Source organism: Dermochelys coriacea, chromosome 10, assembly GCF_009764565.3.
Source record: "Dermochelys coriacea isolate rDerCor1 chromosome 10, rDerCor1.pri.v4, whole genome shotgun sequence".
Classification (NCBI taxonomy): Eukaryota; Metazoa; Chordata; order Testudines; family Dermochelyidae; genus Dermochelys; species Dermochelys coriacea.
The window spans coordinates 32,588,085-32,614,794 of NC_050077.1; the positions used below are offsets into that span (position 1 = coordinate 32,588,085).

General features: G+C 41.3%; 1 protein-coding gene across 2 annotated transcripts in view; it reads right to left on the reverse strand.

The window, feature by feature from the left end:
- FAM234A (family with sequence similarity 234 member A) overlaps positions 1–22,415 on the reverse strand; it is a 60,926-nt gene extending 38,511 nt beyond the window's left edge. The window contains exon 1 of one of the 2 annotated variants that reach the window (XM_038420399.2): positions 22,264–22,415. Coding sequence is in view for 1 of the 2 variants with exons in the window: in XM_043493539.1 (XP_043349474.1) it covers positions 21,540–21,546 (7 nt within the window). In the remaining variant the exon portion in view is untranslated. Of the gene's footprint in view, positions 1–21,539 lie in introns of both variants that reach the window. The other variant, XM_043493539.1, reaches the window with a different exon arrangement.
- Positions 22,416–26,710: the final 4,295 nt, after the last annotated feature.

Genomic DNA, 26,710 nt, shown 5'->3' on the forward strand with positions numbered 1-26,710 from the left:
TGTTGAGCTCAAACCTCTCACTTGTTCTCATGTCACTCTGCTGGACGGATTAGCTCACTTTCCATGGTCTGAAACACTGAACCATCATGCCTCTGCTTACAGTAATATCCCACATGATGCAAGTTTTGCCTCATCCCTGAGCAATGCATCATAGCAAGTAACTTTTTCAAGATCTGAGGCTCAAGTACAGTTTGTTTACATCTCTCCCAGATGTAGAAATCTGTCTGAAACACAACTTGCCATTTTAGGATACCTTAAGGGTGAAAAACTTCTGTATGCCAGACAAAATGTTTGAAACTATAGAACGTGATTGACAGGATGAAGAAATAGACAACTTCCACAAACTGTTCTCTGTGTAAAAAAAGTTACATTCTCTCAAGCAGCATTCCTTTCACACTTGATGTCTCCCACAACCACCCATGATCTGCTGCCATTTTTGTTGAGGTTTTGCTGCATTATACATGTGTTCATGTGGAGCCCCACTGAACTCACTAGGGACCCATCTGCAGAATCAGGGCCTGACTGGGCCTAATTCTGCCCTGCTGATGTCAATGCTTGGAGAGCATCAAGTATGGCCAACTTGAAATCCACAAGAAACTGCAAAAAGTCAAAAATAATTTTTCCTCTCGGAAAAGACTGTCAGTATTTTAAACAGCAAGGTCACTTTGAAACACACACAACACTAGGGCTGTACTAAACTTTTGCTCTGAATAGCTATTTTGGCAAAAGCTTGGAATTTAGCTTCAGCTAAATAATATTTTGAATACAAACTGGAAGCCAAATAGTCACAAAGCAAAACTCCATCGCTGAGGTGTCTGCAGCATGACTAGCTCAGCCATTTTAACCCATCTCCCTGTCAGTTATGATGATAGCTCAGGATGGCGAGGAGACACTGCCCCTTTCTGGCCCATCCACGTGGCATGAGTCACTTCTCATCTTCTTATTGGCAGTCTGCATCCAGGTGCCATGTCCATCACCCCTTCACTAGCATTCTGTCTCACCTTCCTTGCAGTATCAGACCACGCCCCAAAGAGAACTCAGGACCCTTGCAGTGTATTAAGCTGTAGCTATAGTTGGTCTCCTGTGAGGTTGTTCATTTCTCACTTTTGCCACTGGCACCAAACTTCTCTTGAAAGCAGCATACATCTCATCCAGGAGACTTATCTTTACCCTTTACTGCAGGAGAACAACATAAACCAGAGAGCATTCACAGCAAGTGCTTTAAGCTTCTCAGAGTGCTAGTCCACTTCATAGAATATCAGGGTTGGAAGGGACATCAGGAGGTCATCTAGTCCAACCCCCTGCTCAAAGTAGGGCCAATCCCCATCTAAATCATCCCAGCCAGGGCTTTGTCAAGCTTGACCTTAAAAACCTCTAAGAAAAGCGATTCCACCACCTCCCTAGGTAACCCATTCGAATGCTTCACCACGCTCCTAGTGAAAAAGTTTTTCCTAATATCCAACCTAAACCTCCCCCACTGCAACTTGAGACCATTACTCCTTGTTCTGTCATCTGGTACCACTGAGAACAGTCTAGATCCATCCTCTTTGGAACCCCCTTTCAGGTAGTTGAAAGCAGCTATCAAATCCCCCTGTCATTCTTCTCTTCTGCAGACTAAATAATCCCAGTTCCCTCAGCCTCTCCTCATAAGTAATGTGCTCCAGTCCTCTAATCATTTTTGTTGCCCTCCTCTGGACTCTTTCCAATTTTTCCACATCCTTCTTGTAGTGTGGGGCCCAAAACTGGACACAGTACTCCAGATGAGGCCTCACCAATGCTGAATAGAGGGGAATGATCACATCCCTTGATCTGCTGGCAATGCTCCTACTTATACAGCCCAAAATGCCGTTAGCCTTCTTGGCAACAAGGGCACACTGTTGACTCTCATCCAGCTTCTCGTCCACCGTAACCCCTAGGTCCTTTTCTGCAGAACTGCTGCCTAGCCGCTTGGTCCCTAGTCTGTCGCACTGCATGGGATTCTTCCTTCCTAAGTGCAGGACTCTGCACTTGTCCTTGCTGAACCTTATCAGATTTCTTTTGGCACAATCCTCTAATTTGTCTAGGTCCCTCTGTATTCTATCCCTACCCTCCAGCATATCTACCACTCCTCCCAGTTTAGTGTCATTTGCAAACTTGCTGAGGGTGCAATCCACACCATCCTCCAGATCATTAATGAAGATATTGAACAAAACTGGCCCCAGAACCAACCCTTGGGGCACTTCATATCTTAGAAAGTAATGCGTTTGTCATTTTGTAAGAGAACAGTCATCCTGTCTGGAATAGTTCTCATTATGATCAGGTGTTTGAAATTGTGAGACATTTGCTGTATTTTTCCCTGAAGTGTGTCAATGGGCACAGCAAGTTATTAAAATCAAATAGGAACACAGCATTAACTCAGCAGGAATATGAGGGTGACTAGCTACTGGTTATTATTACTAATTTCCTGATACATCAAACAATCAGATGTCATATACACAAGTGCCATTTACTGCCCTGCAGACTACGCAGCTTCAGTCCAATGCCACTTGTTTGGCTGATTAGTTTTTTTTTAGCATGAATGGTCTATCTGTAGTAGTCAACAACTTAATGATATCTGTATTGATTACTGCAGAAACTATCCAGCCCACACATCAAAAGCATAGTGACTTCTCTGCACTTCCCAAAGATTAAATAGCAGAGGTTTCTGCGTGGTCTCTCATTACTAAAACTATCTCCTTGTCAAAACACACTATGGTGCACTTATTAATACATTAAATATGATTTTAAATTAAAGCTAAAGCTACAATTGTTGGGTGGGGTGTCACATGACATGTAGAGAAAGTGGCTGCCTGACTCCTCTTTTCCTCAACCCCACACTAATCCTCATCAATTAAGGGTTCCCAGGTATATAAACCATAACTTTGTCTGAAAGGTATAAATTAGATGAGGACCACCCATTTTGTTGTGTTGTCGTGGATCCAGCTGAGAAAAACAAACACCAAAAACAAACACACAAACCCATGCTTGCTAAGGCCAAGGGAACCCAGCCATCTCTCACACTGGACTTTGCAGCTATGAGGACTTTGTAATTACCAAATTTGATTTTTTTTTTTTTATCTCAAGACATACATGAGCTCTCTAATGATGTGGGAGAAGTCAAAGCTTGTTTGGTCTATTTAGATAATGAAGAAAGAAGAACTGTCATAGAAAAGAAGGAACTGAATTTTCCATTTAAAATGGAAAATGGTTCATTACAGCAAAGAGTAACCAGTCTTGAGGAGAAACGAGAGAATATTGAAAACGGGTTACAAAAATAATTTGTGGTTACTAGCATAGGGATAGTTTGACTTCTGTATTTGGGGGGGCAGCTCCTGTCAGGTCAAAGGAGCTGCGGGGGAGGCAAATTTCACATCTGCCTGAAGCTTGGGAGGGACATTGCTCCCCTCCTCCCCCCATACACCCATGGTTACTAGGGGTCCTTGAAGCATGGGGAAGGAAAACACATGATCAGCTTGCTCCAGAACATAATCTGAGATACTAGGTTTGGATCCCAGTTTGCCTCCACTGGAGGCTGAAAGGGATCATTAAGTGGCAGGGGCCAGCAGGAGAGCGACAAGAGACCAATAATAACCACAAGCCCATCATCTTTAAACTGCAAAGATTTAATGACCAAGTTAATCTGATGACTGCTCCTAGGTAAAAATGAACTCAAGTATAAGGATTTTAAATTTTCTTTGTATCCAGACTTGTCTGTGAATTTAAGCAAGAAGAGAGCAGCACTAAATAGCATCAAGTGAGCTCTTCTGGGATCAGATATTACATACATCCTCAAATATCTTACAATTTTCATAATGAAGCTGACACACATTGTGAAATACTTCAAAACCCCAGCAGATACTTGGCAAGCACTATAGGCATTGAGACCAGATCTCGCTACAGGTATCAGCATGATCCTCTGATAAAGGAAAATAAATGGAGAACATAAGCCTCGAAGAAAAGGAACTGTGATTGGGAAAAACTAGGCAACTCAAATACACATTTTATATATTTAACAGTGTTACAGGGTATAATTTTCTTTAATATAGGTTAATAATAAATACTTTCAATATATTGATAAGCCAACAAAAAAAATATACTAATAACTATATCACTCTTATCTTTTTTTATTTATAGCTATATTTATAAGCTTACTCATATGTTTATAATATATATGTATGGTGCCAATATATTCATAACTGCTTATTTGCATGTTATTCGTGATATATGGCCACTTGCATATATATACTTTTACAGTGCTACTCAAAATGGTGCTCCACGGACCGCTGCCAGTCTGCAAGCCATCAGCTGCCAGTCAGCGGTGAGTTTCCAAGAAAGAAAAAGAATAGTACAATTTAAAAATCACACTGGAATTCCACCAAGAATAATCATCAGTGGATTAAGTCGACAATATTAAATATGTTTTCAGAAGCACAAATTATAATATTGATAATTGTGCCAAAGCACTACAGCATGTTTTGCATGAAATGCGTGAGCACGCGCTTACCCCCCTCCTTCACATATAAAGATCCTGCCCCACTGGCAGTTACAATCGAGAAGTTGAATAAAGAGCATCATACGGATATCTGCGTTTGTCATTTGAGACCCCCTCCGAACCCACTGATCTGAGAATGTAAGTACTAATAATATTATAAATTTTAATAATTATTTTCTATCCTATCCCACCGTATCCCTTACAAGGTAGATAGAGGCAATCAAGCACCACACACCTATAGCCAAAGAGACAGTCCTTGCTTCCTCCATATCCATATATCGTTTCATACATGCTCTCATTGTTCTTACTTATAGCCTTCTCCTCTTCTAAAATCAAACCTAGGTGTTTCTGCCAGGAAGTTCTCGAAATTCCTTGCTTTCTCACTCTATCTTTCAGACAGGTAAATCTTATTTTTAATGTTCATTATTCATTCTTTCCATATGTTCAAACCATCTTAACTTTCCAATTATTGTCCTGTTTGCAATTTAATTTTAAAATGTATATTACCTTCTTATCCTAGCATTACTTACCCTATTAATCAATGTTCTCCTGCACATATTTCTCAATAAAAGCATTCCCATTGCATTTATTCGGCTTTCATCCTAATATCATAAATTAAGTATATATCTGGGGTAATGGAATTTATATTCATTATTTTTATGCCTAATTTACAGATGGCGAAGCGAGGCCTAATCAACATATTTATCAAGTAGACACATCCGGTTGCTGAACACGCAAGTAATTCGCAAAAATCAGATGACGGCAATGTAAATGAAACCGAAGTATTGTCAACAAAAAGAATTTGTACTAGCTTTACTCAGAAATATGACTTCTCATACATTCAGTTTGGTTTTGTAGCCACGAATGATGGTGGAGTGCCAAAACCACAGTGCGTTACTTGTGGCGATGTGTTGGCTAACGACGCAATGAAGCCATCAAAGCTCAAGAGGCATTTAAATACAAAACATAATGAAATCAGTTCAAAGTGAAAAGAGTTCTTCGAAAGAAAGCTTGTTGATTTAAACGGCTGTCAGAAACAGATCTTTGAAGTGTCACACATAAATACTTAAAAAGAAAAGGAGTACTTGTGGCACCTTAGAGACTAACAAATTTAATTTCTTTCTTTCAATAAGCTTTTGTGAGCTACAGCTCAGCTTATGCTCAAATAAATTTGTTAGTCTCTAAGGTGCCACAAGTATTCCTTTTCTTTTTGCGGATACAGACTAACACGGCTGCTACTCTGAAATCTGACAAATACTTGTGCTTTGCGAGCTTCTCATAAAGTAGTGCTTCATGTTGCAAAGGCTAAAAAGCCATACACAATTGGTGAGATGCTAGCGATCGGCTGTATTAAAGATGTCTGCATGGAAAAGCTGGGCGAGCTGGCAGCAAAGAAAGCGACACAGGTGAAACTTTCAAATGACATTATAGCTTGATGAATTCATGATCTGGCTCACTATATGGAAAATCAGCTCATAGGACAGATTAAATTAGCAAAGTACTTTTCTTTGAAGCTTGATGAATGTACAGACGTTGCTAAGATGGCAATTCTGATGGTGTATGTGCGCTCTGAACAGGAGGAAAGGAGTACTTGTGGCACCTTAGAGACTAACAAATCTCTTCCTTCAAATCACCCTCCTGTTCAACGGTTTCAGAGTAGCAGCCGTGTTAGTCTGTATTCGCAAAAAGAAAAGGAGTACTTGTGGCACCTTAGAGACTAACAAATTTATTAGAGCATAAGCTTTCGTGAGCTACAGCTCACTTCATCGGATGCATTTGGTGGAAAAAAAGTTTTTTTTTTTTACACGAAAGCTTATGCTCTAATAAATTTGTTAGTCTCTAAGGTGCCACAAGTACTCCTTTTCTTTTTGCGAATACAGACTAACACGGCTGCTACTCTGAAACCGTTGAACAGGAGGGTGATTTGAAGGAAGAGTTTTTGTTTTCTGCTTCACTACCAACAAAAACAACTAATTCTGAAGTGTTCAAGACTGTGAGCAACTACTCTGTTAACAAATGTGGGTTGGATTTCAAGTTTTGTGTAGATGTATGTTCTGATGGCACTGCTGCAATGACAGAACGGCATTCTGGAGTGGTTACCCAGATTAAAGCATTTGCACCTGAATGCAAGTTGACGCACTGCTTCCTTCACTGAGAAAGTCTTGCAACAAAAAAAAAATGTCAACAGAACTAAAACTGTGCTCAGCAAGGTTGTAAAAATTGTGAACCATGTAAAGGCAAATGCTTTAAATTCAAGACTATTCACTGCATTATGTGATGATATGGGAGCTGATCATAAACAGCTCCAATTGCATGCTGATGTACTTTGGTTATCGAGGGGAAAAGTCCTGTCAAGAGTATTTGAGCTCTGAAACGAGCTTGCTGAGTTTCTTCAGGACAAAAAACCAAATTGGTCACAGTTGTTCTGAGACGTGGATTGGATAGCCAAGCTGTCTTATTTGGCTGATATCTTTGCCATCTTTAATTATCTCAACACCTCCATTCAGGGAAGGATGGCTTCGTGTCCTACAATGGCAGACAAGATTGACAGACAGAAACAAAAGCTAGAAGCATGGAAGAGTCCAGTGACAAGAGATTGTTATGACATGTTTGACAAATTAGCGACAATCATTGCTGATGCAGGAGAAGACCTTAATGTTACATCTCTACAAAATGTCATCAGTGAACACTTGACGAATCTGGCAGAACTTTTTGAGTTTTACTTTCCAGCACAAGATGATCCACGGAAAGGGACTGGATGGATCCAAAATCCATTTTTTCTATTGAAAGATGACTTAACTGTCACTATGGAGGATAAATTGTTGGCGCTGGCTGCTTACAAAGGATTGAAGATGAGTTTCAAAACTACATCATCACTTGCTTCCTTTTGGATAAAAGTGAAAGCAGAATATCCTGAGATAACTGAAATTGCTCTGAAAACTCTTCTCCCATTTCCTTCAACATATATCTGCGAGACTGGCTTCTCAACCATGAGTATCATTAAGACAAAGTACAGGAATAGTATGGATATTCATTCTCCATTGCGCATGGCACTGTTCTCAATTGAACCATTGGATAAGCTGACAAAGAAGAAGCAGGCTCACTTTTCACATTAGTAAAGGTTAAGTTTTAAGATGCCTATTATTGTGTTAGTAAAATAGCTTATCAATTTGATATTTTAGTATTATAACATTTTCAAAATTATTAGGTCTTCAATTTAATGTTACCTATTCCTTTCAATCTTATTTTTTTAACTTACTTTATTCATTATAATTTTTGATTTTATTACTTGTATATAAATTTTTTTATATCACCTTTGTAAGGAGACTTTGCTGGTTTGATTTTTTAATATTTTGTTATTTGTATTGCAATATTGTACTAGTTTACAAAATAAACATAAAATAAAAAATGTCTACCAACTATTATATTCATTATATTGTTTCCGATATAAATTAGTATTACTACAAATGTTCAAATAATATTTTCTTGGATTGTAAACGAATAATAGTAATTTTATACTATCCACACAGACGCATAACCTTTCAGTCAGTCTTCAATGTATTTAAATGGGAACATCTCCGCGAGTACGCTTCACTTGGTATGCACACTCCCATTCCAATTAATACAGTGAAGAATGTTAGTTTTTCTGATCCGATGTGCTACGTGCCTAGGCAAATACAATAATAATATGGCACAAATATGGTATCGGTCCCTGGCACATTTGAAAAAAATTGCCAGTCCACCACATCAGATAGTTTGAGAAGCACTGTTTTAAAATGTGTATGGTGGTAATATATTCAGGTTTGCACACATATCATTTATGTCACTTCATGTTAATCTCTTTCCATTAGTCTATTGGTATAAATATTTATATACCATGTGCATATTGGTATTTATATGCTATTACTTATGCATTAATATTTATGAAGCTATAGGTTTAATTAATTTATACACCTTGGCACATTTAAGTATTTTGGTAAACCTAGGTATATTTCTGGTAGTTTCCGAATACACCATGTGAGATCTGAATATGCCTGTACTGGAAATCTGGGATGTCATGGGTAAGGCAGGTGGTATTTGCATGGAGAGGAACTCAGAGGCTGTCAATCTATTGGGCATCAGTTAGTATCTGAACAATCACTGATTTTTCATGAATTCTATTATTCTATTCTATTCCTGGAACGTATTGGGGGCTTAATGGACCCTCCAAGAGAATCAAAACTTTGAGGCACATAATAAAATGGATGTCATATAGTTTCCCTTCAGGAGACCCATTTAAGGAATGAAGATGCAGACAGAATTAAAAACCTATAGAGGGGCATTACTATCATACCTTTTTCAACTCCAGAAACAAGGGAGTTGTGATACTAATCCACAAGAGCCTAACTCTTCAATCTAGTCAGTCATGGTCAGATCCAGAGGGCAGGTACATAACAGCTGAAAGTATTTTCAATACTAAGAGATAAATTTGCGGGGAGCGTATATAATCCTAGTGGCGGGAACACACCCTTTATCACAGAAATAACTGACATTATTTCCAACAGAGCTGATGGCCCAGTGGAGCTAGGAGGAGACTGGAATGATGTCATGGATGATATCAGAGACAAATCTGTGTTCCAGGTGAAAATCTCAGGCCTGTGCAAACCATCCATTATCTCTACTGAAGTATATTGGACTAGTGAGTATTTGGAGACAAGCACCTTACAAAGTGTGACTACACATATTTCTCCACAGTTCATGCCTCCTAAATTCGATTTGCTTATGAAATTTAAGGTGCTAGCTCCTGCATGTCTGGAGGCTCAAGTTAGTAATATCATTATCTCTGATCATGCTCCCATTTCTTTTCACATAGATAGTGATCATAATGCTACAAGATCCTCAAGATGGAAGTTAAACACCCGTCTACTTAGAGACCCTGAATTTATTCAGATGATTGAAACATCCATTACCAACTTCCTGAAGGAATACACAAATACTGTCTCCTCTACTCCAACTTTATGGGAACCGACTGAAGGCTATTTTAAGGGGAGAATGCATAAAGTTGCATCTGAAAAGAAAGGAATAAATTACTTAGTTCTTTAACAGAAGAGGCTGCTAACGCTTTGTCTACGCTGGCAAGATAAAACTTGTCCTTCAGAGGATGTTAAAAAAAAAAAAAAACATTCCCTAAAAGACAAAAGTTTTGTCTGGTGCCGCTCGTTGGGGGTGGAAGTTTTTTGTCCGCGGGAGAGCTCTCTCTTGCAGACAAACAGTGGCTACATTGTGCACCTTTTAGCGGCACGGCTGTAGCGGTACAACCGTGCCACTAAAAGCTGCGTAGTGTAGACATAGCCTAAGCGTGGAAAAAGCCAAAGAGGATCCTTAGAATAATGACCTGGTGCACTCTCTCATTACCTCGGAATACAAATACAATGAATGCATGTTCACCCAGATTGAATTCATGCTTAATAGAACTAAACAGAGGCATTAAAAATGCGGGGATGAAACGAGCAAGCTCCTTGCGAGGAAAATTAAAATGGCATCATCCAGTAACACTACATCCTCTTTGCTAAAAGACAACAGTCATTTTGTACTAGAACCTGATAAAATTAACAGTTTAAAGACTTTTATGGACCCCTTCATACATCTTACAGTGAGCTCAATTCCAATCTATTTGACCAATTCTGACAAAGGTGTTATCTCCTCCACTTTTCAGTTAACTCAAAAAATGTGTCTGGGGTACCCTCTATTGCCTCTACTATTTGTTATAGCCATGGAATCATGAGCAGCATGTATCAGACACCCATCCTCCATTGAAGGAATTACCATTTGGGGTAAAGAGTACAAGATTAGTCTATACCTGGATGATATTCTACTCAATCTCAAAAATCCTTCCTCTTCGATTCTACCTGCACTAACCTACTTCAATGAGATCCCACATTTTGGATAAACTGGAACAAGTCTCAAGTGACAGATATTTCTTGTAGACCAAATCCATCTCATATACAATCATTCTCTTTTCATTCATGCTATTTAGGCATCAGGATATGCTCTGATTTATCAAAGATAGTATCTGCAAACTTAAATGTCATACTCAGAGAAGTGACATAAGACATTGAGAAATGGCATTCACTACCAATATATTTATTGGGAAAGGTAGAAGCTATTAAATGACTGCAGAATCAAGATCAATGTTTATTTTAATTCCACTTAAAATTTCCTGCTTCACCTTTCACAAGGATAGAGTTGTACAACAATTTTTATGGAATACAAAGACACCACGGATAACCCACAAGACACTTAAGAAATCTTGGCAAAATGGAGGGCGGGGGATTACCTGATTTGCAATTTATATCACCTAGCTTTTTAATAAGATTGTTCTGTCTCACCAACTCTTCCCAAATGGCAATGTGAGTTGAAATTGAAGAAAAATTAGTTAACCCCTTGAGTGCTCTCTCTCTGCACTTCCATTTTTTAAATGGTTGCCTGCACCTTTAAGGAAAAACACAATATTTACCCCATCTCGAAGTGTTTTTCAGAAAATCAAGTTGATTGCCACTTCAAATCTCACCAACTCTCCTTCCATGCCAATCTGGAATAATCCCCATTTAAATTTGCTAATAGCTCAAAACTCAAATCACTCTCCTTACAGTGTGTATGGTAACACCCATTGTTTCATGTTCTCTGTGTATATAAAATCTCCCTACTGTATTTTCCACTGAATGCATCCGATGAAGTGAGCTGTAGCTCACAAAAGGTTATGCTCAAATAAATTTGTTAGTCTCTAAGGTGCCACAAGTCCTCCTTTCCTTTTCTTTTTGTGGATACAGACTAACACGGCTGCTACTCTGAAACCTGACAATATGCACTGAGTCTCTCAGTCATTAATTTACAGAAATGAGGTCTGCGGCTATGTTAAATAAAATGGACTTATTTCACCCATTCTTGTCTTCAGAAATATGATCTTCCATTTCTATGAGATAATTCCCTCACTCCCTCCCTCGAGAGCTTTCCCCAGAAATAACCTACTTCCTCTGGAATGAAAGTTTCTGTTTCCCTCTCTCCTACACTTTTATAACTGGAGACCCAAATAAAAGAAATCTCAGATATTTTATAGAACATTCAACGTGGTGCCACAGGGCCCAATCTTGTGAGATGCTGAGTGTTCTCAATTTCCACTGACAACTCAAAACCCCTCAGGATATAATCCTTATTCCTGTGGATTGTCTGTTCACATTAAAGACAACCCCAGTGGACAAACCCCATTAGCTGCCTGTTTCATCGTGAAGCGTACATCTGTTCTAGCACATGCAACTGCCCTTCCTGTAGGAAGTCAGCAGCCTTGTGCAGCATGCAGTTGTGTTCCTTTCAGAAAAAAAATTTTTGTTTTTAAAAAGAATTAGTAAGAGGTTGTGATTTTGCCCCCCCCCCCCAACACTGGTCATTTCTTAACATGTTAAAGGATTTTTCTCCCTGTTAGGACCAAGTCTGCAAGTGTGAAGTTGTAAAAATTAAATTGATTTTGGTTATCCATTTGAGGGAAGGGGAGCTCAAAGCCCCTACCTCCCAATAAAACGGCTAAATAGAAACAGAGTGGCTTAATGAAAATGATTTTAAATGAAAAATAATTTATTTTAAACTGATATTTTGTATTTTATTTAAATGATAATAAGTTTCTCTTTTTAAAAATAAACCTGCTTAAAATGAAATCTGAGTTTAATACAAAATATGTTAAGGACTAAACTTACTCTCTCTTAAAACATTTAAATGAACAATAAATATGCTGAATCCATGAGCATCTACCATGAACTCTAAGAGTTATAGGCTGCTTGTCTATACAAAGAAAGAATCGGGGGAAAAACATCCAACTTTTGAGGTCAATCTTTATAAATAAGGCACAATAGGTCAGCTTAAGGGTCAGTGTAGCAATGCCCTAAGTAAATCATTTTCAAGAGACTTAGGCAAGAAAGAATTTAAGCTCCAGTAAGGAGCAACGGAAGCTCCCTAAGAGTGGGGGGCCCCCGGGCCACCCCTACCCCTTGAGCCCCTCCCCCTGCGCCACCCCTTCCCCTGGAACCTCCTGCTTACCCTTACAGCCAGTAAAAACTGATGGGGCCATGTCCCCTGGCCCCAGTCACTTTCACATGGGCATATTTAAAATTTTTCCCAGGCTGACTTGAAATAATCCATTTAATTCACTGATTACAGTTAATGCCTCTGTTCCTTTAATAACTCATTTAGTTGTAAATGTTAAACACCTTTTGATAAAAGAAGTTTATGTACGCAAAACATTTAAGATTGTTTTGTTTAATAAAAATAAATTGTATATGTTGTGGTGTTTCATTAAATTCCATTTACTATCCCTAATGCAGCTGGACAATTTACAAGCAAAAAGTTAATTAGCTAGTAAATAAGCAATATAACATTCACTATTTTCTAACATACTAAAAATGTGCAATTAATAAGAATCTGAAAATATTAAGCTATAATTGCTTAAATCAATGTAAACAGCATACCTCCTAAGTAGCAAAAAAGATTATCAAATCTAGTGTAAAAGCTCTATTTAGCTATAAATCAACGTTTTAATGGTTATATTAACCAATGAGAATGCACCTTTCTCTAGGCAATCACTGAACTATAAATGGAAATGTTGATTACAATCAATTATTTAAATTGAGGCTTTCCACTTGGTGATTTAAATCAATGCACCCTGAATAGAATGTAACAAACCAGCCAGAAAAACAAGTTTTGAGTGCTAAATAACAGGGTTTTTTCTTAGCAAGACAGAAAGCGTTTGGAGGCAGTGGCTTACAAGGAAAGTGCCTCTTCAGCATTGCTATGTGACACGGTAGTCTAAAAAGAATTAATTCAATCCAAAGAAAGAGGGTTAGAACACTTCTTACTGTAGAGTCACAATTTTTAAAGAAAATGCGATAAATTGACTATTTAATGCTGACAAGCTGGGCAGGTGTTTAACATCTTGAATTCTAACACTGTGAGCTAGTTGTATGAACAAGGCAATTTTTTACTGAACCCTCCCCATCACCCACTCCAAAATCCCTTGGCCAACACTGAATGGCTGAGGCCATGAGGCAGCAGAAAGCAGTCGACTACAGGAACTGTTCTGATTAGAAATCACAATCACAAGAGATATAGAATCATAGATTTTTAAGGTCAGAAGGGACCACTATGATCGTCTAGTCTGACCTCCTGCACAATGCAGACCACAGAATCTCACCCACCAACTTGTCCTGTAACAAACCCCTAACTTATGTCTCAGCTATTAAAGTCCTCAAATCGTGGTTAAAAGACTTCAACATGCAGAGAAACCTCCAGCAAGTGACCCAGGCCCCCCGCTGCAGAGGAAGGCGAGAAACCCCCAGGGTCTCTGACAATCTGCCCTGGAGGAAAATTCCTTCCTGACCCCAAATATGGCAATCAGCTATACCCTGAGCATGTGAGCAAGACTCACCAGCCAGACCCCTAGGAAAGAATTCTCTGTAGTAACTCAGATCCCACCCCATCTAACATCCCATCACAGGCCATTGGACATATCTACCACTAATAGTCAAAGATCAATTAATTGCCAAAATTAAGCTATCCCATCATACCATCTCCTCCAAAAACTTATCAAGCTTACTCTTGAAGCTAGATACGTCTTCTGCCCACACTGCTTCCCTTGGAAGGCTGTTCTAGAACTTCACTCTTCTGATGGTTAGAAATCTCATCTAATTTCAAGTCTAAACTTCCTGATGGCCAGTTTATATCCATTTGTTCTTGTGTCCACATTGGTACTGAGGTTAAATAATTCTTCTCCCTCTCTGGTATTTATCCCTCTGATATATTTATAGAAAGCAATCATATCTCCTCTTGGCCTTCTTTTGGTTAGGCTAAACAAGCCAAGTTCTTTGAGTCTCCTTTCATAAGACAGGTTTTCCATTCCTTGGATCATCCTAGTAGCCCTTCTCTATACCTGTTCCAGTTTGAATTCATCTCTCTTAAACATGGGAGACCAGAATTGCACAAAATAGTCTAGATGAGGTCTCACCAGTGCTTTGTATAACAGTACTAATATCTCCTTATCTCTACTGGAAATACCTCACCTGATGAATCCCAAGACTGCATTAGCTTTTTTCATGGCCATATCACATTGCAGCTCAGTCATCCTGTGATCAACCAATACTCCGAGGTTCTTCTCCTCTGTTACTTCCAAGTGATACGTTCCCAATTTATAACAGAAATTCTTGTTATTAATCCCTAAATGCATGACCTTGCACTTTTCACTATTAAATTTCATCCTATTACTATTACTCCAGTTTACAAGGTCATCCAGATCTTCCTGAATGATATCCCGGTCCTTCTCTGTATTGGCAATACCTCCCAGCTTTGTGTCATCCACAAACTTTATTAGCACACTCCCACTTTTTGTGCCAAGGTCAGTAACAAAAAGATTAAATAAGATGGGTCCCAAAACCGATCCTTGAGGAACTCCACTAGTAACCTCCTTCCAGCCTGACAGTTCACCACTCAGTGTGACCCGCTGTAGTCTCCCCTTTAACCAGTTCCTTATCCACCTTTCAATTTTCATTTTGATACCCATCTTTTCCAATTTAGCTAATAATTCTCCATGTGGAACTGTATCAATTGCCTTACTGAAATCGAGGTAAATTAGATCCACTGCATTCCCTTTGTCTAAAAAAATCTGTTACCTTCTGAAAGAAGGAGATCAGTTTGGTTTGACACAATTTTTGTAAAGCCATGTTGTATTTTGTCCCAATTACCATTGACCTCAATGTCCTTAACTTCTTTCTCCAAAATTTTTTCCAAGACTTTGCATACTACAGATGTCAAACTAACAGGGCTGTAGTTAACCGGATCACTTTTTTTACCTTTCTTAAAAATAGGAACTATGTTAGCAATTCTCCAGTCATATGGTACAACCCGAGTTTACAGATTGATTAAAAATTCTTGCTAATGGGCTTGCAATTTCATGCGCCAGTTCCTTTAATATTCTTGGATGAAGATTATCCGGGCCCTCCAATTTAGTCCCATTAAACTGTTTGAGTTTGGCTTCTACTTTGGATGTGGTAATATCTACTTCCATATCTTCATTCCCATTTGTTGTCCTACCATTGTTCCTAAGCTCCTCATTAAAGACTGAGGCAAAGTATTTGTTAAGATATTGGGCCATGCCTAGATTATTCTTAAGCTCCACTCCATCCTCAGTGTTCAGCGGTCCCACTTCTTCTTTCTTTGTTTTCTTCTTATTTATATGGCTATAGAACCTTTTATTATTGCTTTTAATTCCATTTGCAAGGTCCAACTCTACATGACTTTTGGCCTTTCTCACTTTATCCCTAAATGTTCCGACCTCAGTAAGGTAGCTTTCCTTGCTAATCCCTCCCATCTTCCACTCCTTGTAGGCTTTCTGCTTTTTCTTAATCACCTCTCTGAGATACTTGCTGATCCAGCTTGGTCTACAACTCCTGCCTATGAATTTTTTCCCCTTTCTTGGGATGCAGGCTTCTGACAGTTTCTGCAACTTTGACTTGAATATTATGGAACCTCTCTCACAGAGGTGCAGTGACAATTTGGGAGAAGGAGAAAATCTTCATCTTTAACATATGGAAGTTCAGCCCATGGAGATGAAAGTTCCCGGCACTGCAACATTCCACCTTGCGCTGAACAGCCTTGTCAAGACAGACTTTAATTAAAGACAAAGGTAGCTGCATCCAATCTGATTCATACCAGCTAAACACAGCCCTCAGTTCCCTGGTCAATTGTCAAGCGTGGCCATCGGCCAGGCACAACATCGCCAATTTACCATCGCATCCTTTCCCTAGAACAGTGGTTCTCAAACTTTTTTTTCGCTGACCACTTCAAAATTGCTGAGGGTCTTGGTGGACCACTTAATGATCTTTTCAAATGTTGTTTGCACCATTAGCTAACTATTGTAAAGCACTTTGGATAAAAGCGCTATATAAAAAAACCTTAATTAACTTTTTTTGTTCTGATATTAAAATGAGTTGTGTGCTTTATTTGTAGTAGTCTTACCTTTCTAATGTGATGGATGTGCCCTCTCTCGCTGCCACAGCAGCCCCCAAGCTGGGGCTGGGAAGGGAGGGTGTCTCTCCCTCTCTCCCCTGCCATGGCAGCCCCCCGAGCTGGGGCTGGGTCTCTCCCGTGCCACGGCAGCCACAGAGCTGAGGCTAAGAAGGAGGGCCGTCTCTCCCCAGCAGCCGCAGCCCTGGAGCTGGGGAAAGTTGCCTCTCTCTCGTCACCACAAACCTGCACATCCAAAATTCCTCCCACCCCCTCTTCTCACCCCACTGCCCTCTCCCACCTACTGCCTATTTCCCCCTAGGCCCCCACCTCACCTTAGGTGTGCATCATCTCCAGGGTTCAGGCACCTAATTAGAGGAGCCACGCCTGTGCAGCTCCACTAATTAGGTGGGTGGCCCTTCATTCTCTTGTGTGCGGCCACCCATATGCGCACCTTAGAGGGAACTATCCGCAGACCACCTGAACGGAGCTCGCAGATCACAGTTTGAGAAACTCTGCCCTAGAATCAAATCTACTCCCTTCTCCAGGTGTGCAGTGGGCACATTAAACAAGTAACATTGTTACAAGGTGTGTTTCCTTGTATGCAGACAAATCCTTCCAATATCATTATTCAAGACATTTTTAAAATGTAGGAACAAAAAAAGTCATTGTTTTGGCCTTCTGTGCCGAAGATCTTTAGTGCACAAGGTTAAAAAACAAGCTGCCACAATTTGTATTACACATTAGCTGCACTGACTTGATGGAATTAAATGAACTATTCTTGGCTCCAAAGTCAATAAAACGGAGCTTCCAGAGCGTGCAGCTAAGAACAATTTATATAAATCATTGCTTCATATGAGGGGAAAAACAAGCTGCTAACACACATCACTGCACTAATGGCACCTTTCCACAAGCACTGAAAAGCCCATGCCTGGCTGTCCTCATGCAGTCGTTTAAGCCAATGGACAAAAGGGGACTCATTGGCCCTGTGGATTACTGCCACAGCCTTTTGCCAATGTTAGGATTCCGCTAGCAAGCTCTCTCTAGTCAATAATGCACATTTGAGTAAATACAAAAAATTGTGTGTGTGTGTATATATATATACACATACACACACACATATATATATAAAAATTACAAAATTCAACACAATTCTCAAGAGATCTGGAACAGCAGGGAACATTTCAGGTCAGCACTGCAGTACAAAAGCAAAGCTATAGTATAAACAGGTCCTCAATTTCTATAGTGCCCTAAAAAAACTACACTCAATGTTACGGTTGCAAGCGATGCACTCAAAAGCCAACAAATGACAACGTGGAGGTTGCCTGTGCCACCTTTATTCTATCTCCATCTGTATGCATTTCAATATACACTAGTTACATCAACATGTACTATTTTTCCATAAAGAAAAGGAGTACTTGTGGCACCTTAGAGAACCCCCGTATCAAACAGTGCACAGACAGTAATGCAGAGGTGAAGAAGGTGCTTACACACCACAATCTCTAGTTACCAAAATTAAAGCAACTTTCCTCTGTGGAAATTAAATATTTGTAATGTTTTAAAAATCAATTAAAAAAACATAAAAAGTGTTATTCTTATCCTCACTATTTAACGAGGGCACTCCACCTTGTTGGGAATGGGCAACAAGGGATGGATCATTTGATGATTACCTGTTCTGTTCATTCCCTCTGGGGCACCTGGCATTGGCCACTATCATAAGACAGGATACTGGGCTAGATGGACTTTTGGTCTGACCCAGTATGGCAGTTCTTATGAGGTAGGGTGGCTCTTCTTTCCTTGCATTCCCATAAATGGAAAAACTAAGTAGTCTAAAATGTTTGTCTGAAATCACGTTTTTCAACAGTGAAATGTAGCAGGTTTGGTTACTTCAGTATGTGCCTCAGAGCACATAGCAAACTAATGTAAGAATTTCATTGCCTGTCACTGAACTGGAGTTACTTTTGGCAGGGAACTCAAGTGTTGAACTTGTACATCACACAACAGTTTAACCTGAGAGGAGTATTGCATACATTTGAAACTACCTGGGCAACGTTGGGGAGACTGAATTACATTAATCAAGTTGAAATTTGGTAAGAAGCTTTGGGCTAACACCTTCACTCATGTGAAAAGTTTTAGACCTCAGTTTTGGATGTCATACAAAAAGATACCTCCAGTGGTAACGTACTCTGTCAGCCCCTGCAGAGAAACTGGTAGAGTACCTGGAGATAAAAAGAATGAATAAGCGCAGCTTGAAGTTCTGTTAGCTGTATAGAATATAGGCTTTCCATATAGCAAGCCAAAAGAAACAACTCTGTTAGTTTTGTATGGTTAGAGGATATCTTTGAAAGTAATTCTTTTGAGTTGAACTATATTAAAAATAAGCGAGCAATGCCAACTGTTAGAAATTCCTGAAATGAAAACAGTAATGTCTTGGGGCCTGATTTCACGGAATGTTCACCTGTCATCTGGCTGGAGGCAGAGTGTGCTTGTGATGTACAAACACTGAACCCAGGTTTATTCACTTCTGATTTATTATAAGTTGACCGTAAACATTAGAGATCAAAAAGGCATCCGTAAGTGCATATCCAAATTCATTGGGTCACCCCACAGAGTATTATCTTAAGTTTTTATAATGCTTTGCTTTAGGGAGTGTTTTCATGGGAGCATTCAGTTTACAGAAAATGTTAGCAGCAGTCTTGTAGGTTCCATGCCAGTTCAGTCTGAGATAAAGGGTCAACACAGGGTGAACAGTAGACTTCTGAACAACAGGGGAAGAACAGAAGAACCTGGCGTGTATAGTTACTTCTAATGAAACTTTGCAGCTTTAACATTTTTCTAGTAAGTGCTCAAAAGTCAGAAAATGCCAAAGTTAACTTTACACACACAACTTTAACTTTACACACACAATTGTAACCTCTGTCCCTTACCGTATACATTGTGTAGTTCATAATGGCACAGCAATACTTTTTCCCGCCAGATCACTGCATCCTTCTGTGTACAGGTTGGATGGTGTTCAATAACTGAGGGTAGGGGTCATGATAATCTCTCTATTATTCTGGGCCAGAATCCTTTTACTGGTACAGCAGTATAAATCCAGAGTAACTCCATTCTATTTATCTCTTGATCTTAGTACTTATGTACCCATTATCATAGAACGTATCACAATATTTTAGTGTGTTTATCCTCAGAACACATCTGTGATGTTGGGAAGTACTTACTATTTATTTGTATTACCATAGTAACTAGGAGTCCTAGTCATGAATCAGGACCCCACCGTGCTAAGTGCTGTATAAACAGAATAAAAAGACCTTTCCTGCTCCCCTGGGGCTTATACTTAAATTGTAAGACAAGAGCTATAGACAGATGGGGGAGCACAAGAAAACAATGAGACAATACCATTCAGAATGATAGACTGTGGTCTCAGCATATCAGCAGCCTAACTGTTATCAAGTTTATTGTAGACATCATGGCAAAAAGAGCGTTGAGGAAGGATTTGAAGGTGGATACTGTGGGAGCTTTGTGGATGTTTACAGGGGCACAAGCATGGACCTGAGGCACAGAGAGACTCAGTGACTCACCTAAGGTCACAGATAATCTCTGACTGAGTAGGGTATTGAATTGGGGTCTGCCAAGTCCCAGTTTAGTGCCCCAAGCCCTGGGACCTTAATTTATGTCAATGGGTACATCTACAAGACAAGCAGAAACCTATAGCAGCAGGTCTCAGAGCCCAGATCTACAGACTAGGGCTCACGCTACAGCATTAAAAATAGCTGTGTAGACATTCAAGCTTGGGCTACAGTTTAGACTCTGAAGACTAGGGAGGGGGGCAGGCTTGAGAGCCTGAGCTCCAACTTCAGCGCAAACATCTATACAGCTAGTCTGAACGCCCGGCCCCTGAGGTTCAGTGCTGTGGATTTCTGTCTGCCATGTAGGCATACCCAGCATGACTGAGATGTAAATATGGGCTTCAGTGTGCAAGTTGTAAGGTGCACAGAGAACATAAGAATGGCCATACTGGGTCAGACCAAAGGCCCATCTAGTCCAGTATCCTGTCTTCCAATAGCAAGTGCTTCAGAAGGAACGAACAGAACAGATAATCATCAAATGATCCATCCACATCGCCCATTCCTTGTCAAACAGAAGCTAGGGCCACCATCCCTGCCAACTTGGCTAACAGCTGTTGATGGACCCATCTTCCATGAACTTATCTAGTTTTTTTTTTTTTAACCTTGTTATAGACTTGGCCTTCACAACATCTTCTGGAAAAAAGAGTTCCAGAGGCTGACCGCGTTGTGTGAAGAAATACTTCCTTTTGTTTGTTTTTGTTTTGTCTCCTTAACTCAAGTTATGAATAATCTGTTCCTGGCCATGAACTGCAATTTGTAGCCAGATGAGCAATGTGGCTGGGGAGGATGGGAAGAGGGCTTGCCTACACACACTGGCAATGAAATTAGCTAGAGTGTTTTTAAATTAGACTTTCTTGTTATTTATGGAAAGTCTGTAACCAGACACTCTTATTGCAAATTAAACGGATTTATTTCAATTTAGTTTATACAATTTAAACTGAACTGAAATAAACCATTCTTAATCCGAGCATCAGTGCCCAGAACTGCAGGGAGATAGACAGGAGCAATTAAAAACGATTCATGTATTTTAGTCAGGCAAGCAACCACATGTTCAGGCATGAGAGGCATATAGACAACCCGAGCATTACGGGGTGCACTACAAACTGCTGAAGCCTGGTGATGGGTGTCTGTGGCCACTTTCCAGAGGGGCCCAAAGAACCAGCTATCCACTGCAGTCCCGCCACTCCCCAGCATATGGGGCACTGTGGGTGCTGCTCCTCCCCACCAAGCCCCATACTGGTAAATTTAATGCCCTCAGGGGCCCTGGTGGCTGGGGCCAAACCCCGTAAAGGGGAGTCATGGGACACCCCCCCAAAAAAAAAAAGTTGTAGAGAATAGGCAAATAGCACTGTCCACTCCCCTACACACAGAGTCATAATTACCAGTCATGACAGATACAAGCTGTAAGGAGTGGGGCACTGCTCCCCATACATACAGGAACTCTCCAGTACAAGCTGTAGGGGTGTGGCTAGCCCTACACTATCTCCACACACAGGGACTCCCCCCCCCCCCCCAAGTACAAGCTAGCCTGCACCCCCCAACACAGGGACCCCACAGTACAGACTGTGGGGCTAGTCCTGCACTCACACACAGGGACCCCCCCTGTACAGCCTGTGCAGGGCTGGCACTAGTCCTGCACCCCACCAAATACAGGGAACCCCCTCAGTACAGCCCATGGGGGGGCAGGGGAAGTCCGCCACCCCACCACCCACACAGGGACCCCCAGTACAGCCTGGGGGAGGGGCTAGCGCTAGCCCTACAACCACCCCCCTGCACACAGGGACGGCCCCAGTAAGACTATATGGGGGTATGGCTAATCCTGCAAACCCCCCTCCACACGGACTCCCCAGTACAGGCTGTGGGGGTGGGGCGAGCCCTGCAACACCACTCCCCCCCGTGCACAGGGACCCCCTCCAATACAGCCTCTGGGGGTGGGACTAGTCCTACACCCCACAGTACAGGCCGTGAGGCCAGCGCTAGCTCTGCAACCCCGCACACAGGGACCCCCCAGTACAGCCTGTGGGGGTGGGGCTAGCTCGGACTCCCACCCGCCCCCGCCCCTACCGCAGGGTGGAGGTCCCGTTTCGCGCGCGCGCCCTCACTCACCCTTCGCTACTTGCCGGCCGGCCTCCCACCAGCTCAGACTCCACTCTCTTGGCTCCGCCCCGGGGCGTGTCTCCGCCGGAAGGGGTGGGGCTCCGCGAGCAGCATATCTCACACCGCCCCGCTATGGGCATGACGCCATTTCCGCTTCTGGTCCCCTCAGGTTCTCTGTCCCCGGAGTTGGGCATCTGAGAGATGCGCCTGCGCGAGACCGGAGCGCGCGGGCGCTGGGCAACTGGCGGCCCGGCCCACGAGCTCGTGCGGGCTGCGGCTCCGCGTGCGAGGCTAGGGCCCTCCAGGGGCGGGCTCGGGCCAGGGCAGCAGCCCGCGGGCTGTGTAAAGCGGCCGCTCTTCCAGCCCTGGCGCCTGGGGCAGCTGGCGTCGGGGAGTTCCGCAGGCTAACCGCCCTCTGGTTAAAAATAGCCCAAATTTCATCAGCTACAATAGGGTTGCCAAGCCTCCAGGATTGGCCTGGAGTCTCCAGGAATTAAAGTGATGTCATGTGATGAAATCTCCAGGAGTACCTCCAACCCAAACTGGCAACTCTCATCTGCAAGCTCCTTGGGCCCTGGTGGTGCCTGAACAGGAGCCTGATTAGCGTCTGCACCCCTCTCGCTGCACCTCAGGCTCAGGCGCCTGGGCCAGAGGGGAACAGCTGGGGCAGGCACCACAAAGCAGCAGCATGGGTTGGCCCAAGCTGCTGTGGAAGTCGAACTATGTTTTTCCCATCTCTGACCATTCTGCCACTTGGTCTAAGAAACCTCTGCCCAGGGCTGCAGAACTCTTGGCCCCAGATTACTAGGAGTTTAGGAAGCAGGAATAATTTTGTGTGTGTCTCCGCAGTGCAGAGAACATGCAGCATGGTGCTGCCAGAGAATGGCCAGTAGTGCAGCACTAATTGCACACCACCCTCTTCCTGCTACAGGGTTGTGATTATTTTAAGGGCAACAACTCAAACCAGAACCAGTTCCAACCAATATTTTTACTTGAAGCAGAACTAAAGCTGAACCACAAAATTTGGCTTATGGTTAAAATATTTTTAAGCTCCCTAGTTTAAAAAACAACTGATCTTATTTGTATTATAAAACAAGAAAGAGATTGAGGAGCAACACCTCTAAGAATAACTGATTTTACATATTCAAAGTTGTTGCTATTTCTAGAATCACTCCAAGGTACACATGTAGTATTACAGTAATGGAGCAAACATGGTGAAAAACAGTGAAGTTAATGAGCGGGAAACTGAAGAATAAGCACAACAAACTCAAAATAAAGGGGGGAAACAGAATTTACTCTTCAGGGAAGCTGCTCAATAAGATATGGACCAAGATTGAACTGATTTGATTCATGTGGCTGAAGAAGCTAGACTTAGGGAGGCAATAAATGTAACTGCAGGGAGTGCACTGTTCTGCCCACACACTTGCAACTTGCCGTTGAAGAAACATTCAATCTCTGCCATAACTTGTAAAGCTTGATATCTAAAAAATAGAGAAACAAAATATTGGTAATCATTAGATAGGGATAGATAATGAGACAGAAAACATATTGCCTCTATATAAATCCCTGGTTCACCCACATCTTGAATACTGCATGCAGATGTGGTCGCCCCATCTCAAAAACACATACTGGAATTGGAAAAGATTGTCCTTTTCTGAACAAAAATGATTCGGGGTATGGAACAGCTTCCCTATGAGGAGAGATTTAAAAGACTGGGACTTTTCAGCTTGGAAAAGAGACAACTAAGGGGGGGATATGATAGAGGTCTATAAAATCATGACTGGTGTAGAGAAAGTAAATAAGGAAGCGTTATTTACTCCTTCTCATAACATAAAAACTAGGGGTCACCAAATGAAATTAATAGGCAGCAGGTTTAAAACAAGCAAAAGAAAGTATTTCTTCACACAACGTACAGTCAACCTGTGGAACTCTTTGCCAGAGGATGTTGTGAAGGCCAAGATATACAGGGTTCAAAAAAGAACAAGATAAATTCATAGAGGATAGACCTATCAATGGCTATTAGCAAGGATGGGCAGGAATGGTGTCCCTAGGCTCTGTTTGCCAGATGTTGGGAATGGGCGACAGGGAAGGGATCACTTGATGATTACCTGCTCTGTTCATTCCTTCTGGCGCAACTAGCATTGGCCGCTATTGGAAGACAGGATACTGAGGTAGATGGACCTTTGGTCTGACCCACAATCCAATATGAACTGAAGATGGGTGATTTTTATGATACTGAGTTAAATGCAAACTGGAAACATCAAGTTTCTTCTCTTTTTACTGTCTTCAATGAAAAAACAAGAACAAAGCTGTTTTGAAAATTGTATTTTCTCTTATGTATATACCTTGATCCTGGATATCACCAACTCCTACTGGCAGAGGAGGACAAAATCAAGGCATCATTTAATTTACCCAAAATGTGGACAAAAATGGAAATGTTTCATTTGTTCATTTCTCTTGCTCATGGAGCAGAGTGCCCATTTCAGATCACCTTTTCCAAACAGCCTGGTCTCCTGCCACCATTGCAATAATGATGTCATAGAATCAATGTCAGACACATCTGAAATTGAAATATCAAATGATGATTTGGAACTTCTTAAAACTCATGAAAATCTCCAAAAAGGAAGAGCTATCTGGACGCAGGAAATTGCAAAAAAGGATTGGGACAGTTCTTGGTTCATTTACAGCTGAGCTATTTCTCAGTAAGAAAAACATATTAAACTACTGGGAACATCATAAAAATGGCATGTCCAAGCTGTATCAATTGGCACAAAGTGTACTGGCAGTTCCAGCAATACGAGTGAGTGCTGAAAGAATGTTTTAAGCTTCCAATGTATCCTGTCACTGCAGAGATCCAATAGGAGAGAGCAAACATTTGCAGTGTTGGTGGAGTCATGTTGGTGTTAGGATACGAGACACACACACACACACATCATTTATTGGACCAACTTCTGTTAAAGAGACAAGCTTTCGAGCGTCAATCAACATCCTTCTTGAATTGTGGGCATCACAACTGGACACAGTTCACTAGGGGCTTGTCTAGCTGAACACTTAGTTTATGACAAACTGGGTTGTAAATCTAGCCTGCTCTGCACTATCTGCACGGACTCCGCAACTCCGCCCTAGAAGTCCCGTTGTCGCTATAATATATACTGCTTTGAATGGGAGTAAATAAGAGCACACTAGAGAACTCTGTGTGCACAGCTGCCAGGTCCACAGGGACAGTTAATGTACGGCTGGCTAGTGCAAGTTAGTTTGCAGCAAGCTGGCATGCATATCTAAGTGCATAGACAGAGCTTAAATTAAAATGCCCTATCTGAGCAAGGGGCAGTGGCAGTGGACAAGATGAAGCAAGTCTCTAAATTCTAGTCCCAGGCTAGATAGTACCCAAAAGCTTAAAGGCAGGCCAGATTAGTCACAGCTGAAGATCAATTCCTCAACCACCTATCATGGGGGGAGCTGGTAGTGACCTGGATATTTAGGTTGGTATCTTATGTATTAACCCCCTCAGCAGTAGCCACATGCACGGAGCTGAGAGGATAAGAGAAGGAAAGTGGAAGTGCAGCTAATCACACTAGCCAGGAGAACAGTATGCAAGTCATAGCATTGACACTCACCTCATTGTTTCTAGCAGAATCCTTGCTCAGTGTATTTGAAAGCTGCAGTATTGCACGGATTTGCTAGTTTCAACCACAGTGTCATACCATATACACATGCCAAGTAGTTAGTAAGGAAAAGTATCAGCATTACTTCATTTGCTTAGGTTTCAGAATAGCAGCCATGTTAGTCTGTATTCGCAAAAAGAAAATGAGTACTTGTGGCACCTTGAAGCGAGCTGTAACTCACGAAAGCTTATGCTCAAATAAATTTGTTAGTCTCTAAGGTGCCACAAGTACTCATTTTCTTTTTTCATTTGCTTAGTAAAACATTTGAAGTGCCAACAGTTCCCACCTTTTATTTATAGGTAAAGTATGGTGCACTTCGTGAATACATTGGCACTGAAAATTCAACATAATACTGACCAGCATGTGCTGCAGAAAGGCACAGTAACAGCCTTTTTGGATGGGATGACAGCAACAGGTAGGTACAGAGACAGCTCTGGCCAATGCAATAAAGAATTGCCCTGAATTGCAATGCACAGAGAGTCTCTACCCAATGAGCACTCACTCCAGGACATGGCAGTAGCTCAGCATTTGGAAATGCACAATAAAGGAAGCTACACCCTTTCCAATGCAACAGCTTGTTTTCATTCTTACAGTTTTCCAAACATTTAAATATAAAAGCAGCAATGGTTTGCATACACAAGAGGCATTGCATTCCCCATGACATGGAGCAGGACTGCTGCCAGTGCTGGTCTTTAGAGTGATTATGAAATGATTTTTCCAAAAGTTACAGTAACCCAGTAATTTGCAGAATTTACTGGTCAGGTCAATGGCTTTGGGATCCATTAAAAGGA